This window comes from Strongylocentrotus purpuratus, unplaced genomic scaffold (genome assembly GCF_000002235.5).
Source record: "Strongylocentrotus purpuratus isolate Spur 01 unplaced genomic scaffold, Spur_5.0 spur5_scaffold_9, whole genome shotgun sequence".
NCBI classification, from domain to species: domain Eukaryota; kingdom Metazoa; phylum Echinodermata; class Echinoidea; order Camarodonta; family Strongylocentrotidae; genus Strongylocentrotus; species Strongylocentrotus purpuratus.
The window spans coordinates 16,933,151-16,951,407 of NW_022145615.1; the positions used below are offsets into that span (position 1 = coordinate 16,933,151).

The 18,257-nt window shown below is 36.0% G+C and overlaps 1 protein-coding gene across 1 annotated transcript; it reads right to left on the reverse strand.

Moving 5' to 3' along the window:
- Positions 1–11,049: 11,049 nt before the first annotated feature.
- On the reverse strand, positions 11,050–16,887 carry LOC105436638 (retinol dehydrogenase 8-like). The gene is made up of 6 exons (XM_030977128.1): positions 16,703–16,887; positions 14,901–15,173; positions 13,660–13,839; positions 13,073–13,166; positions 12,264–12,478; positions 11,050–11,353 (listed from the first exon to the last, which is right to left on the reverse strand). The coding sequence occupies exons 2-6, from the start codon at positions 15,163–15,165 to the stop codon at positions 11,199–11,201; spliced, it is 909 nt and encodes a 302-aa protein (XP_030832988.1). The 5' UTR covers positions 15,166–15,173; positions 16,703–16,887; the 3' UTR covers positions 11,050–11,198.
- Between the last annotated feature and the right edge of the window lie 1,370 nt (positions 16,888–18,257).

The window sequence follows — 18,257 nt, forward strand, 5'->3', positions numbered from 1 at the left end:
GACGTGACGCATGCGCAGTGCCTTAAAATGACGTCACACGTTGCAGTCGAAGCTGTTAACGTGCAAATCTAAAAGTCCCTATTGACTATAAGTTGGACTTAACTATGGCAGGCTGTTCACTGATGCCACTGTTTGTTGTCACCGTTTTAAAGATAAAGACCAGTTCTGGTCATGCGATTGCATTGTGAAAGAAACGTTGTGGAATCGCCAATCACCACCAATCACCACCAACATTATCATCATCACCACCATAATCATCATAACTACCGCCATCATCATCTTCAATACCACAACTACCACAAACCGTTATCCTCATCACCACATCCACCATCAACGGTCAACCAATAACCTTGTTTTTAAACAGCATTACTCTCTCTTAGGTTATCATCGCCCAAGCATTTATTAAAATCTTCTTCTTTTTTTTTTTAAAGCAAGTGGAATATTAAAAGCTCGATTTCTCTCAATACTATTTCAAAATATTTGGTTCTTCTTGATCGTGTACCTTTGGAAGCCAACTAAAACCTAGATTGGAGGAAAAACAATGGGTTGAAAAAAACTAGTATGGCAGTCAAACGAGGTGATCTTGTTCATACTCAATGGGACAATTGAACTGATGAAAGTTTTACTAGTCTTACCTGGAATAGGCAGCGTTTTTCAACCCTTTTTTAGTCTCGGCATCCTTTTAAGTCGAGCACGGTTCAACGAATCGTCTACTTTCTCTAATAATTTAATGAAACGCCAAAACTTCCGCGCTTTGCGCGGGAGGGGGAGAACTGAATTCAGATAAGGATTAAGAGTCGAGAACAGTACAACGAATCGTCTGCTTTTTCTCATAATTTAATGAAACGTAAAAGCTTTCGCGCTTCGCGCGGGAGGGGGGGGGGGGAACTTCATTCAGACAAGGATTTACAGTCGAGAACGAAACAATAAATAATCTTCTTGTCCTAATAATTTAAGGAAACGTCTAAGCTTCCGCGCTTTGCGCGCTCTTTAAGTGATTCGCTTGTTTACTACCGCCCCTCCCTAAAATAAGATCCTAACTCCGCGGTTGCATTACAATATATAGCTATGATTCTGACTAAGTTGACGAAATAAACGAAAAATGCCAAACCCATGTAATACTAGTTCTATGGTAAAATCCCGGCAAAATTCCAGTTACCGGGAAAATAGTTCAGTCTTGCTGAAATACCCATTGGTTTGAGCGAGCGCGGATACTATACATTGTGTGTGTGTGTGTGTGTGTGAATTGGTCGTAAGCAAGAACACCAAAAGGGTACGTGAATTAGTCTTATTATTAGCCGTAACTCCGCCCGCTCTTTAAAGGTACTATGTCCCTTTTGCAGCCAACCTCAAATGCTGTAGAACTTTGCAGGAATTATGAATATGTCATGTATGTCCTATCTGTGAAATTTAAACCTTAGCAGTGTCCTCATATTCAAATTATGCAAGGAAACCCGTTTACTTGCTAGACTTCACTGTCAGACACTATTGAGTGACTGACTGGCTTTCTTTCTTCTTTGGTAATAACATACATGAAAAGAGTTGTAAAGGGTACATGAGCATTTGTCTACATCAATAACCCACTTCTTGTGATGGCCAAGATTAAACTGATTGAATCTTTGCGCAGCATAAAACGTATGGCCATTCGGTACAATTTTCTGAAAATCAAGACTATTACTTTTGGGCTCTATAGCCCTAAAGTCGATTTCAATTCAATTCAATTCAATTCATTTATTTTTCCTCTTTCAATCGTTCATATTTACAATGATGGTATATTTTAACATATTCACATATTTATATACATATAGATCAATTTGCACAATACAATACATTAAAAAATAAACATGAAATTGAAAGGGAAGGAGGGCCGACTAAAAAGCAGAGCTTGTAGGGTGTAAGCCCCCCTGTAAAAGTAATTATCATGAATTATCATTTTATGAGAAAACAAAACAAAAACAACAATAATAACAGTAACTGATTCAGTAATACAAAAAAAAATAACTTTTAAACGCAAAACATTGATAAATACATACATGTTTATAAAAAGAAATAATCAAAGTTGCATAAAGTCACACTACAAATTATATTTGATTGGGGAATGCAATAGCCTAGTAACTATTCAGAAGAAAGCTTTTAAGTCTCCTTTTGAAAATTTGTATCGAATTACACTGTATAATATCATTTGAAAGAGAATTCCACAGTTTTGGACCTGTAAAAACAAATGTCTTTTGTGCAAAAGATGTTCTATTTAATGGTAAATGAAAAGAGCTCGCCTGGCGAGTGAGGTAACTATGAATCGAATCATTTCTTACGAACATATCATTAAAAGGCAAAGGTAATTGTTTAGTGTTGAGCTTGTACATTAACTGTCCAAGCTGAAAAATATACAAGTCTTTAATTTTCAAAATGTTATTATTCAGAAAAAGATTATTCGTGTGTGCCCGGAAATCTGCATTATTAATAATACGAATCGCTCTTTTTTGTAATATAAAGAGTCTATTAATTTGGGAAGTTGCTGCACTGCCCCAGGCAATAAGTCCGTAATTCAAGTAAGGAAGAATAAGCGTAGAATACAAGGATAACATAATATAATGGGGTAGGAAGTGTCTTAATTTACTAAGGATACCAGTGTTGCGAGCAATGATTTTGCAGATATTGTCAGTGTGCGCTTTCCAAGATAGTTTTTCATCAATAACTAGCCCCAAAAATTTAGTTGTTCGGGCCCTTTGAATGACAGTACCATCAAAAATTATACAATTAGGCAAAGTTGCAACCTTATTACTAAATAGCATGTAACTAGTTTTGTCTAAGTTAAGTGACAGTTTGTTTGCTTTTATCCAATTTGCCACACTTTTAAGTTCGTTATTTAGTATTTGCGTCAATTGCTCTGGATCGCGATGTGACAAAAAAATATTTGAGTCGTCAGCAAAAAGTATAAATTGAAGCAGACAAGATGACCTCTCGATGTCGTTTATATAAATAATAAACAAAAGTGGGCCAAGAATACTTCCTTGCGGAACTCCGCAAAGGACAGGTTTACTTTCAGAGAAATTACCATTCAGCGAAACAAACTGGGAGCGCCCTTTAAGATAATTCTTGAACCACGTCAACGGTTTTCCCCTAATTCCATAGTGAGAAAGTTTGTAAAGAAGTACATCATGATCAACAGTATCAAATGCTTTAGAAAAATCTATGAACAAACCAACCGTATTAGAAGACTGATCGATAGCTTTGGCAACCGTTTGAACTAAAGAAAGTATGGCATGAGTAGTGCTACTCTTTTCTCGGAAGCCAAATTGAGTATCAGAGAGGATGTTGTGCTTTTTAAAGAAACTCATGGTCCGTATGTGGACCAACTTTTCAAGGATTTTAGACAAGGTTGTAAGCAATGAGATTGGTCTATAATTACTTGTTAATGTACTGTCACCCTTTTTGAAAATTGGGATTATTTTCGAAATTTTCATTGATTCTGGAATATGTCCAGATAATAATGACAAATTAAATATATAAACGAGAGGATCAACAATATAATTCATAGTTTTCTGTAAAAGGTTGTTATCAATTTCATCAAATCCTGCACTCTTATTTATTTTTAGGCCAGATATAATCTTAATTATCTCTTGTGGGTACGTAGGAGAGAAAAATATAGAACTTTCATTTCTCTCCCCCAAATAGTGGTGAAATGAACGGTACGTGGATGGTATGTGCCTAGCAAGATTAAAACCAACTTGAGAAAAATAATTGTTGAAAATATCTGCCAACTGAACTTCATCTTCAACTATTGCATCATTATGTCTAAGCTTAGTAATCTTAGAATGCTTTGATCCATTGTTGATGGTAGAATTGATGATCTTCCATGTTCTTTTAAGATCATTTTTGCAACGATTGAATTGATCATGATAATAATCTTTTTTAGCAGTACGTATCACTCCTGTAAGTTTATTCTTATAATTAGTATACTGGATCCGTGTTTGATCAGTTAATTTAGATATATATTTATAGTATAATTTATTTTTTCGATTTATTGAACGTAGAATCGAATTCGTTATCCAAGGTAGTCTGGGTGACTTCTTATAATTTTTAGACTTGGGTTTAGAAAAAGGAATATTTCGATTTACATGAGACATAAAAATTCCAATAAAGATTTCATACGACTGGTTAACATCATCTGTATTAAATACGTCATCCCAAGATTCTTCTTCTAGGCTTAGTTTCAATCCACATAGGTTTTCGTCATTATATACACGTCTTTTAGGTGCATCACTAGGAGAGTTATTTGCCTGAAATCGTTCTGAATAATACATGAAAATCGGGAAATGATCAGAAATATCTGACAGAACTATGCCAGCTTTAAATTCAGAGCGTACATTTGAAAAAAAGTTGTCAATAAGAGTTGCCGAAGTATTGGTTATTCTAGTGGGTCTAGAAATAAGTGGCAAGAAAGAGGCAGAGAGGAATGTCTCTAAAAAATCATGTGCATGAATATTAGCATCACTCGTTAAGAGATCATAGTTGAAATCTCCCATTATGATACACTTTTTGTTTTGAACGGAGTGATAGTGTAATAAATTATTCAAAGTGTCCAGAAAATCAGCATGGTTGCTCTGAGGTGGCTTATAAACAACTCCCAAGATAGTTTTTCTTCTATTGCGATCAGTAATTTCAATAAACAAAGTTTCTGCAATTTCATTCATCACTTTCATGTCTTCGATTACAACATATTCAAATTGACTTGGCACAAAGAATGCAACACCACCACCTATTTTGTTTGTACGATTATTTGTAAGTATATCATATCCAGGGAGAGAAAACAGTGTATTATTTTGATCTGAAAGCCACGTCTCAGTTACGCCTAATACTGTATTTTTGGGAACTCCTGTGTTATCTAGAAACGAACGAAACTGTTCATAATTCTTGTTGAGACTTCTAACATTAAGATGTAATATAGACAAGCAAGAATCAGTTTGATTTGATAACTAATAGTCGTTATTTTCCCGCTTGAAGACATTTTCAAGCCCACCTTTTATAGGGAAGTTCTAAATTAGTATTATCTTTCAAATGCAGTTGGAATTTAACTTTTTCATTTTTTGGCCTGCAAATGGGACATAGTACCTTTAAGTGATTCGCTTGCTCACTACCGCCCCTCCCTAAAATAAGATTTAGCTCCGCGCTTGCATTAAAATATATAGCTATGATGCTGACTAAGTTGACGAAATAATTCGTATATTTATGTCGTCGAGGAAAATGACCATTTGCGCATACGCAAGCACTATAAATAGTCCATAGGAAAAACAATTTAGCCTTCGGCCCCGGGTTTATAGGGTTAAATTTGTAGATATTGGGACATTTAATTTTGTCGGTAATTAGTGGCTAGTTTTGTCGGTAATCGTTGACGCTCACAAATTATTTTTTACCTCTTCCCAGAACTCAACCTTCTCTTTAACGATTTCCACCTATTGACGTCATTGTTAACATGAGTTGTTGATATGTCTTGACTCATATTGGAAGGAGGTAATGTTGAGTCATTTTGTCTGGATTTATTGTGCGTATGATAAAAATAAAAATAAAAATAAAAAATTCAAGAGTTTACAACTTTAATTCAACTGTTCATTTACTACTTGTCGCCTTTTATTGAATCCACTGAAGTGATCAAACATAGCTATTTCGTCAAATTACACCTATTGTTTATTCAATACTTATTATTGAATCAATTGATGCTATTTTCTAAAATATATCTCTTTTATCAACCCCTTTTAGAATGGTATTCAATATAATATCATTTAATGTCTGGTTTCTGATTGCATTCTTCACAAACACACTGAGCTATACTCTAGAGGTATTATACATGATTAGATATGCATCATTCTAAATCTTTGATAATTTTTTTAGAAATTGGTGACATTATGTTGTCTCCATTCTATGATAACTGCTCTTTGGATGACTACCTATGACAATTATCCATACGACAATTACATCCAAACGACAACTTCGGCCATCTACCCCAGGACAAGTACTCAATTCAATTCACTTTTGGTTTTATTAAAAATATACCAAATAAAAAGTCCTAAGACTAACAGTACTTGGTTCCCATTGTATCATATAAAAATCAGTGGATTTAAAAATTGATTAATAAGTTGAAGTGGGAAAAACATCACGAAAGAACGATTGTGATTATAGAGCAAATCTTGAAGAAAAGATGAAATTAACAGAAGAGAAACAGAGAAAAGAATGTCGGTCGCAGCTATGACAGCGCCCTCTATGTATATACTCAAGGTTATGCTTGGCGAAATATCAGGGTCGCCACATGAGTATCGCTGCTCCTACTGTGAACCCTACAATCATTACCCCAGCATTAACAGGTATCCATTTTTACCTGGGAAGAGAGGCTAAATGAAGGCAAAACATCTTGTCCAAGGATGCAAGCACCGAGCGAGGATCGAACCTGTGATCTCTTGTATGGAAGGCAAGAGCCCTCACCAATGCTAAGGGTGCAATGGTAAAGAGGGAAGAAGGGTCGAAAGCTGGGAGTGGTTCTATAAGGGAGTCTTACTACTGCTGATCCCCTTGCAGGATACATCACTGTCCCCACTGAAAATTAGGTTTCTTCTGAAATCATTGGTATCAAGATTGTCATCTTTTGTATCGGGGAAAGTAATACAGAACACCCTTTTTGTAATTTCAGAACAGAAAATGGTTCAAATATTTTTACATTGCTAAACAAATATAAACTATGTTAACATGTAATGACATAAAGACAAAAGAACAAACAGTGTTAATTGTAACCACAACATCTAGTCAGTAATGATAATTTGATATCATAGGTAATCAGAGAAAACAAAACACGGTAGGACTGTAAAACTATTAACGGTTTTCAATGAGTAATAATCACATGTAGTAATTACTAATTTCTGTAATCTGTCTGGCCTGGAAATTTTAGGCATAATGTATCACTGTTTATGTTTTGGTGCAAAACCATTATCTAATGTATCATAGTTTTAAAAATAAACGTCTGCATCCTGTTGTCTTAATATAATGTATTGTTGATCATTACTGATAGCTTCTCTGAAACGCATGATGGAAATGAGCTTGAACTTGATGAAATATATATGAGTGTTGATAAAGTGATATTGAAACGCATAACAGTAGGTATAAACAGTTATGGCAACATAAAAGGATAAAAGGAACTGGAAAGTAGCATGAATGCAAATCGAGCCATATTCGGGTCAGGGCCAGGGTTTGGATTGTTATCTCTATCTAGAGTAGCTCAAGCTGAAAGTTGGCGTCATATTTCGGGCTATATATGAAACCACTCTCTATGGGAAATATTTTCCGTTGAAAGGCTGCTGAACGAAAGGATGAATGGTTGCCTTTCCATCATAATATTTAGGTCCATTCAGGGAAACATGCAGACACGCATGTAGCAATCACCAGTCACTACAGCTGAAGGAGTCCCATTGTGCCCAAATATCTGATTCAGAGCATATACTTACACAATACAATCAGTACACATACGCCACTGACTTTCGCAATTACCATGCAATTGCATTTTTTAGCGATCTTAAAATTTCAAGAACATTCTCCTCTCAAAAAAAATAATAACTGCAGTCACCTAAAAATGTAAGCGAAATGTTGGACTAACAGCATGATGAGGCACCAGAAAATCCATTCATTGTGATGTGATTTGATGTGCTGTGTGGTGATATAATATGATTATTATCATGTGATGTGGTATTTGATAACATGTATTTGATGTGAAGTGATAAGATGCGTATCAGGACAATTATCCCTGGACAACCACTCCCGAGGACATCCCTTGACAACCACCCGCGAGGAAAATTAACCCTGGACAACCACCCGCGAGGACAATTACACCTGGACAACCACCCGCAAGGAAAATTACCCCTGGACAACCACCCGCGGGGACAATTACCCCTGGACAACCACCCCGAGGACTATTACCCCCGGTCAAGCACCCCAAAGACAATTACCCCCCCCCCCCTTGAAAATTAACCCCTAGGACAATTACCCCCAAGGAAAAATAATCCCCTAAGACAATTGCCAAAAGACAAGATATCATGTGCGAGACCCCCCCCCCCCCCACTTTCCCACACATACCACCAGTGGCGGATCCAGGGGGGCCGTCCCCCCCCCCTTTGGAAAAAAACATGTAAAAACAAGTGATTTTTAGCTTGGGGGGGGCGGGTGCAAATTTTCAAATTTTCGAGGGCCAAAAAAGTGCTCACTACCCCCCCCCCCCCCTCCCCCAACTTGCTAGATATTTGGTATTTGACCTTTCATCCATTTATGCAATCGTATCAGTTTTATTTGTAATTAGCTTTATATGTAACATTTCAAATGTGTTTGTTTATTCTATTTGAAATTAGCTTTTTAGCTAATAAGCTTGTTAATTATACTTATATTTAGCTTTATATGTCACATTTCAAATTGTTTTGCAAATTCAATTTGCTTAATGTTTCCTTGTTTATTTTATTCGTAATTAGCTTGTTAGCTAATTGCCTTGTTTATTCTACTCATGATTAGCTTTATAATTATGTAACATTTCAAATTTGTTTGTTTGTTCTATAAACTTAATCGTTTGTTTGCTTATTCTATTTGTATAAGTATAAGTATAATAGTCTATTGTCCTTTTCAGGAAATTTGTTTTCCACTGGTTACAGAGTATTGCGATACAGATATATAAATGAAATATTACATGACAGAGATAAACATACACATATGATAAACATACAATAGATGAGGTAATATATATGTAAGCCACAGTATATATGGTGGTTAAAGAGGTAATATCAGATTCCATTTTACAAAATATGAAGCTGAATTATTTAATATCAATGATTATTTCATAGTAAATCTTAAAATGATAATAAATACATAAATCATTTTTATTGTCATTTGTATCATTATTATTATTATTATTATTATTATTATTATTATTATTATTATTATTATTATTATTATTATTATTATCGATTACCATTTTGAGTAGTATAATTATTATGGGCATCGTTTTTATTGTTAAGTTTATTGATGACACATAGATTGTAGTTACTGGCTCAAACGGTAATTGATAGTTGGATGCAATATTCATGGCATATATTTGAAATTTATATTATATTACATTGATATTAATACATTGACATGGTAAGTTCATAGTAATCAAACACGTTTTGCTTTGGAATTGAAAAGATGAATAGAGTCGGGGATAAAGGATCTTCGGAAACGTGCACGTTGAGTTCGTGGTGTGCACAGGCGTATTCCAGATCTGTTATAATTGAAATGCTCATTCAGTGGGTGCGAGGGTTCATGCATTATTTGTTTTTCTTTAGAGAGGGCATTTTTCTGATACAGATCTTCTATGGATGTTAGATCGGCTCCTGTGATACGTTTTGCTGCCTTTCTGGGACGTTCGAGTAGTTTCTTGGCAACAATTTTAGCGTTTGCATAATAGCAAATTAGGTTGAAGGTTAGGACACTCTGAATTAGGGACTTAAAGAACAGTTCTATCAACTTACTATCTTCTCTCAAGTTAATTAGATTTTTAGCTTGTAGCATCTGGCAATTCCGAAACTTCGACTAGGTGAAACAGTCTTTTATTAATCGTGCATAATCTTCAAAGAATTCTTCATCTGCTTGATCAGATCATTTTCACCTTTGAATGGGCATTTAATCTGTATCGAGTAGGATGATGTCGGATTTAATTTTTTTCAATCCATTTCTCACCATTAAAAATTGTATAGAATGACGGTGGTCAGTATGTTCAACAACCAGTCTCTCTCTCTCTCTCTCTCTCTCTCTCTCTCTCTCTCTCTATATATATATATATATATATGTGTGTGTGTGTGTGTGTGTGTGTGTGTATGCGAATCTTTTCTCTCTCTCTCTCTCTCTCTCTCTCTCTCTATCTCTGTATCTTTGTGTGTCTCTCCCTCTCTATACCTCTTTCTCTCTCTTCATATCTATACATTTCTCCCGGTAGCTCTCTCTCTCTCTCTCTCTCTCTTTCTATCTATCTCTCTCCCCCTCTCTCTGTATCACTCTCTTTCTTTCTATTTCTTTCATTTCTCTATCTCTCTCCCTTTCTCACATTCTATTTCTCTTCCACTTTTTTTCTCGCTCTCTTTCACTATTATTAAAAAAAATGTACCTAATAATATGAAAATATATATCAGGTTATAAATCTCTTGCATGGTAAGAATAAACCATCATCAGGAATGTCATTCAAACAAAAAATGCTGCTTCTTGAACAAAGACGCATTCTTGCTCAATTTCATTTTCTACTTTAATTTATTCATTTATAATACATAGGATACAGCATTAATTTCGTTCTTGCATGTACATGTTGAAATTGCAGTTATCCAGTAGCCCTTAATGAAGAACGTGACCATTATATTAATGGCACTGAATAGAGCTATTCAGTGGACTTTTCCGTTCTTGGTTTGTATTCAATTTTCTATGGTGAAATAACAACTTGCCTTTTCGATTTGCAATACACTATATATTAATCTTCATTATACGAAGTAAAAAGCATCTGTTTAAAACAATCAATATTGGGCTTGTTTTTCTTGTTTATGCACAGGTAAATACATCGTTTTGCTGTTAGTGAAACGTTATTTATTATACTTTGTGGGTGATATATACATGTATATATATATATATATATATATATATATATGCATCAATTATGCGAAAGATTTATTGTATTATTCCATGGAATATGTCTTGTGAATGGCAAAGTATCAATAAAACACCATTGATTTTCTTTCTTCTTCTAATGCTCATATTTGTGCGTATACTTGCATTTGTAGAAGGGAAAATAAAAAAAAATTGTACAGCCTGTTTTACCTGCGGCACAGAGTATCCTAGTATATTTTAAAACTAATATCTTTAAATTTTATAATTTCTATGAGGATACAACATAAATACAAAACAAAACTTAACAAAATGTACAAACAGTTTTACATAAATCAAAGAGTTTCATAGTGTAATTTTCTGCTCCTGGCTGTCATTATTCAAAAAAAATCATGAGGTAATGATTTATTGATGCCTGCTCATACCATTGGCTTTCATATTTAAAACAAATATCAATGTTATACTCTACATAGACCTATTACTGCTACTGGTCTTTTTGTTGTTGATTAGTTTATGAGGTATTTTAAGGTATTTTTTGAGGTTATGATCTACTTCTTCTGCTTGAGTGAGTCAGGGATGATGTGTGGGACGATGGTGTCGCAAAAGGTATCCCCCGTAGGGTCCACGAAATACTTCTTGGCGTAGTCCAGGCGAAGTTTGCTGGTGGCGTAGCGAAGATGAGGTTTCTCATCTTCAAGGGCTCCTGGTTCCCAGAAAAAAAAGCAAAAAGGGAAATGTTAGGAAATATAATATATCGTCTTAATAATAATAATAATAGCTAGTTCTTATATAGCGCTTTTCAGGACCGGAGGCCCTCTCAAAGCGCTTTACAGATGTATATATTATTACCCCGGTCATAGGATTCAGGCTTACCCGCACACAATGTATGCACATTCTCCACTCCCTGGGAGCATTCCAGCCAGGCGTCTTTTTTACAAGCGCACACATGCTAATCTAACCACATTAGCTTCCGCATCCTACCGGGTACCTATTTAACACCTGGGTGGAGAGTGGCAAATGTAGATCAATGTCTTGCCAAAAGACATTAGTGCCGCGGTGGGACTTGAACCGCGAACCTTGTGATCCACAGTCCGGTGACATATCCACTCGTCCACGACACCTCTCCTTGTATTGCTCTATTGTTTTACATTAATCAAATTACATGTTAAGTTTGCATATTTTTGTACAAACAGAACCCCTCGGAAGGGCAATACTCATTATCGAAAACGCTTCCTGTATAATATTTAAATAAATAAATGTATAAGTGATAAGCATAAGTATGACCCCTTTAAACAAATTATGTCTGCAAATCCAAAATCCAAATTAGTTTCAATTTTCAAATCGAAAAAATTCCTGAAATGAGAATCCAAATGCATGTATCTTTTCAATTTGTTCGTAGAATCTATTTCGTCGGCAGAAATTTTGCCCGACTTCCTTCTCATTTCATGAAAATGGTTATCAATGTATAAGTTACTACATAAGCTACTAAAACCATTGCATTTGATTGGTGAAGACTAAATTGGTCATAGAATATTAGCATAGGCCCCTAGTCTAAGGAACCCTAATGAAAGCCCCTCTCCCTCCCCTCCCCCGAACCCCGAACTTTCCCCCACCTTTGATGACGCTGGCGATTTCTTCGGGAGTTTGTTGCTCTTCCTCAAAGGTTGGACTGTTAACAAGTCGATTGATGATCATTCCACACACTTCTTTGGACTCTTTGTCGATGTTCTTCTCTTCAGTGAGCTTGAGAAATTCGGGTTGGTTGTTGGCTGATCCCATGTTGGCAATGAAAGCAGTCTTCACTGGACCTGGTTGACAGCTGCTCACCCTGTAAATCAACGTCAGAAGAAACATCATTCTAATATGATTTTATTGTTATATTCATCACCCGTGGGTTGGATTGATTGCACGAATTCGTTTTCACTGGCTGCCTGCCGTAGCAACAAACTTTCAGTCTTTCGTCTTCTTTGTGCATAGCTGATCGTCAACGAAACAGAGTTAAGTCTTTTATCAACTCGGTGTGTTGCTACGGCAGGCAGCCAGTAAAACGGATTCGTTTAATCAAAATATGATATGCAAGCATTACTTTAAACAAACAGAACTTAGTCTTTCCTGGCTCATTTTTCCTGACTGAGGTGTCATATGAAAGGGCAGAAAATGAACTTTCTACAAATATGATTTTCTCTTTGAAATTCAGATACCGCCCGCTAAATGACTTGTTGGTACCCTCTCTTCAAATTGTTTTTAATCACTAATGCGTGAATTATGCATCATATGAGTTACATCGAGTGAAAGAAGAGGATCTAATCTTTACAAATGTGTCATTTATTAATAATGATTGTGATTAAGCTATGATAAAACATCGATAATTCTCGGTTTCGTTTTTTTCTGGGACGCAATGTACGTAATAATATTAACTCACCAGATATTGAATGGTCTGTAGCCAATGGAAAGTGACTCGGTGAAACCTTCAAGTGCGAATTTGGAGGCAGCGTAGATCTCCCCAAAAGGCCAGGCTATATCATGAAACAGAATTTTAAAAAAATCAAAGAATAAGGGCCCTCATATTATCTAAACAAATCTTTTGAATCAATCTGCTAAATTGCAGAACCATTATCAGAGCGTAATCAGGCAGTGTGTCTGTGAGGGGGTGGATTGTTCATCTAGCCTTGTCGGAAAATCGCAGAAGTTGATAGACCTTTGTTAATTTGGTCTGACACCACCACCCCCCTCCCCCTCCCCCTCCTCCCTCCCCGCATGTGATACATCACTCCATATGCCCTGTACTACAGCCAGGGACTGACAGAAGAGATAGGTTTAACTCAATACTTTATGAAATAGGGTATAAATTATTAATATGTTTAATCAGACTTATAATATTAAATGCATGTATTCTCGGCATTTGAAACCAGTTTTGTCACTGCTGTCACTTTTTGTTACCGTGTATGAATAAATACAACTAAATTAGTGTCAAATTAGCATCTAGTGACTAGTGTGATCATTCTATACCTGTTATACCGGCCACACTGCTAACGCTGATGATGCGACCTGAACGTTGCTTCTTCATGATGGGAAGCACTTCTTGGATCAAATGCACCACGCCGAAGAAGTTGGTGTCAAACAAGGCACGCATCTGTTGATCGGTGACCAGTTCGATGTAGCCTGATGAGCCATGGCCTGCGTTATTAACTGTGGATGAGAAGAAGGTAAAGCCCGGTGTTACACAAGGGTTGTCATTTCAATTACGTCGGTACTTACATGTACACGCTAATCGAGCCCGTGCAGACAATTAGCCCATACATCAGCTGTACATAGGACTACTCTATTTATAAACAGAATCGTTAAAAAATGCCCATTTGCAATCGCTTTTTCTTGTATGATGTCACTCTGACATTGCGCGTAAAAGACCCCACCAGTCACTGACGCAGCCCTGCGCCAGATAAATGACGCATCGTGTGCAACGTGATTAATACAGGTAGTAACGTGCTCATTTGTAAAAGCGTAAACGAAGGAAGTGGAGCGCAGCCACCCTTTCCATTCACCGACCCCTTAGTACCCCCTTATCTACCTGTAATAACTTGCTGCAGCACTCATTCTCGCATACTCACTATGTTGATTTACTTTTTAAAAGCAAACAAAGTGTCGTTTCATACCGCGTCTCTTAATATCTCGAGGAATATTACCAACGATAAATGTACTTGACATAGAGAGTTTGATTGACAGGTCATTTGTATGAAATCCAAATCAAATATTGGGATTCAGTGCAAATGGAAAAAGTTGCTTCTTGAATAATCTTGGCAAATATGTAAATTTACCCAAGTTGGATCAAGCAACTTGATATGGAGAGGGTTAAGATAGAAAGCGCAGATTATGACATACTTTGTTCTTCGAAACTGGTATATGGGTATGACCATGTTCTTCGCCCCACCCCCGCCCCCCCCCCCCCCCGCCACCTCCCACATCCCCTAAAGGGGGCTCAGCTCCAGACAACATTCTGAAAAGAAATAAAAAGTTAGCAGAATTTCCAGGTGCCCTTTGAAAAAGTTTGGTTTATTTTCCTTAAGTAAGGTATGCCACAGTCAGCAGTGTAGAGCTCACCCCCGCCCCGTCCGCCTCTCTCTCTCTCTCTCTCTCTCTCACTCTCTCTCTCTCTCTCCCTCTCTCTCTCTCTCTCTCTATATATATATATATATCTATATATATATATATAAATATATATATATATATAATTATAATTATACTGAACTAACCCAGAATGTCAATACGCTTGTGCTTGGTGAAGACATCTTTGACAGCTCGCTTAATGGAATCGTCTTTGGTCACATCAAGCTGGATGATGAACAGTGTCTTGTTCAGCGTAGCCCCCGCTGCCTTTTCCAGGTCGCCCTTTTTGGCCAGGTTCCTCATAGTGGCGTAGACAATGTAGCCTTTGGCGGGGTCATTAGCCATCATGACAGCCGTAGAGAGACCGATGCCAGAGGAACATCCAGTGATGATTGCTACGCGTGGTGCCATCTTGGTTTCTGAGGAATCACAAAGGAAAAATTGACAGGAAATAAAATCAATAATGTTAGGAGTAAGATACCAATAAAAGTGTAATATCTCGTTTGTTATTTTCTCCAGATATAAACTAGAGGACGTGTGTTGAGTTTATAATAAGTCACATGATTAGAAACGTAGCTAATTCAAGAATTAATGAATAGTCAAAGGGATGAATTTATCCGACCCGACTTGACCCTCCGATTGTTTCGCCGCTGACATAAGACATTTTTGAATCATTAATCGAGCTTTGAGTATATTTTGTACAAACTCCGTTAGCGTATTTAAAGGAGGCTACGGGCAGTTTGCATGCCTCACTCCTAATAGATTTACAACCATGCAAAAATAATAATAAATAAAAAGACTGACTTTTCAGTGATGTAAAGGGAACAATTTATAATAATAATAATATTGCTTGTTTACCCAGGTAGCCTCATCCGTATTAATACTGTTATCCTTGAGGGCACTGCACTCATATTATTACCCCGGCATTATGGCTCTCTGCAAACAATATTTACATTTGTCAAAACAAAATATTATACTCTAAACCTTTTATTATAACGCAGTGAAATACATGTCTATAATTTCACGCGTTGTGATGGTTATGGTTATACACAGTCAATCAAGTGGGATGGTGACAATTGATTACTATTGGAAGACAGAGCAAAGTATTTCAGAGTAATAACATCATGACGACTCAAAAGAATATTTCATATAGCAAGTCTGATGGTGACTGTATTATTTAATGTATTGCAACAAAATCCTCTTAGTGGCCACCTCTCTATAAAGGCCAACCGTCTATAGTGGCAAGGTATTTTGTCTCCCTTGAGAAAGAAATATGTGTTGGAGAACCTGTCTAGAGAGTCCACCTGCCTACAGTGGCCACTTTTTCTGTTTCCCTTGAGTGGCCTTTATGGACAGGTTTGACTGTATATATTGTTGTTGTTTTTCAATGAAACACAAATCTGAATCTGAATCAGAATCTGAAGTGTATTTGTTCAACAAATTCTTCGACCAGCAGGAGGCGCGACCTCAACAATTGAATTTCATGGCCTTTATCATTAATCTTTGTCAGTTTTAGTTAACTATTAACGAATCATAATGACATATATTTTTTTCATTAAATACTTGTTAATCAATATAACTGAGAGATACAGCCACACAAGACACTGACTCGCTCCTTAGCCCCTAATATGGGCATTGTTTGATTAGATTGTGATTTGATTCACATACTTAAATACATGTAGTTGTACATAATCACACATAAATCATCAATTATATATCAATTCAAATATACATGAATGGATCGTCGTAAGCTTGAATTAAGCTTGTAATAAGGACATCCAACAAAGAAGGTCGATTGATAAAATTTGATATTTTGACAACGACTTTAATTTTGTTAGTATTTTTATACACAGTAAAATAGATCTCTCCAAAATCCAGAGCCACATCATCATCATGCCAGCAATGTATCTCTCCCATACACATAGCGCTATTGAAAATGTTTTCTTACCTGTTTTGAGAGCGATGTTTTAAATATAAACTATTATCAGCAGCAATCGAAGATACACGACTAATTCTGAACACAGGCAGGAGCAGAGTGAAGGGTTTTGTACGCCTTTCATGAATATATATATACAATTTTTTGCAATTCAAGAGAGGAAAAAAACGAGGGTAAATAGAGGATAATAATTGCACTGGTATGAAAACAAACGATGCGGTGCAAACGGCGCATATTATGCGAAGTTGATAGTCTAGTACTTTCAGACGACTAGTGCACAGAGGGAAGTGGCTAATGTCATGCCAGTATTGATCACATCTGTTTTGGGATATCGATTTCCCCTTTCGTTAACGTATACATCGTATAACAACATGACACGATGTAATATTGTTTATACATAAGGACATCTGGATTAATATTTTCCAGTGAGGATATTAACTAGAGATTACACTGTTTTTAATATAACACAATACTGTCATCTAAAGGATTTGGTACTTTACATCCTAGAGAATTATCGGATAACGGCAGCATATAATCTCTAAATAAGCTGGTCAAAATAACTATTCTAATGAATAGCAATTCGTTTTGCATTTGCATGATGAACATATAAGGAAGTTAGTGGTAATTATTTTCGCAATTTTTTGAAGAAAAAAATAATAATTTCTTTGAAATTAACTGTTATTTATTCCGATTTTGAAAAGTCTCATTAAAGGAACCCAGTCTGATTTATTATGTTATTATTTTTTGCTTGTTAGTTATATATTACATTATTTGATGGTTTTAAATTCGTGTTATTGCTTAACTTTATATCCTATTTCAGAATATATTTTTAAAATAAATATATATATATTATGTATGTATGTCTCTCTCTTGTGTTCCGCCTAGGTTAGAACCACACCAGATCCCTCTTTAGTTCTATCCCTATCTATTATTTAGTCTCCTTCTTCTTTATGTCATAATGATCTGTCACCTATCAAATCTGACACCTACCCAATTCTAAGTCTTCCTCTTTCACGTTCACTATCCATCTTCCCCTCTAAGATGTCTCTGAACATATGGAATCTAAACATATGTATTGATAGTATATGAACATGTCTCACAAACTTAATACAATCGTTATATATTCATCCCAAAAAAATATTCAGGCTACCCACAAGTTTTTTTAAATTAAATGACCAAATTATGAATTACATGAACAAAAAGAACTGAATAGTTTGCAAATGTGCTGTATTGATCGACCTCAATTTGATATTTATAAACATTTTCTAAATGAGGTAATTATCCTGCATTATAGTTTAATATTGGAGGAAATACTGTAGCAATTACATTCTCACAAGAAAACATCAATTTTAGTACAAAGTCTGAGGAGGGAGAATAATCACAGAAGTGTGATCGATGGCAATATTTGAACTTCATTGTTTGCTCAATGCAATGCATGTTTTGCACGCCTCGCTTTTTCGCTTGGATGAAAAATATCTGGTGACCTGGATATATACACTCGCTCAATGAATGGTTTTTTTGCTGCGTCATGCTGTAAGTCCAACCTATGCCTTACATTTTTTGGTGA

What these genes read in the sequence shown, in the direction of transcription:
- LOC105436638 (XM_030977128.1), bottom strand. Translation starts at nt 15,165, where the DNA reads ATGGCACCACGCGTAGCAATCATCACTGGATGTTCCTCTGGCATCGGT. An exon ending in CAAGCGTATTGACATTCTGG is followed by an intron (nt 13,840 to 14,900) that starts GTTAGTTCAGTA and finishes TCTCATCCACAG; the next exon opens with TTAATAACGCAGGCCATGGC. An exon ending in CAGTGTGGCCGGTATAACAG is followed by an intron (nt 13,167 to 13,659) that starts GTATAGAATGAT and finishes TTCATGATATAG; the next exon opens with CCTGGCCTTTTGGGGAGATC.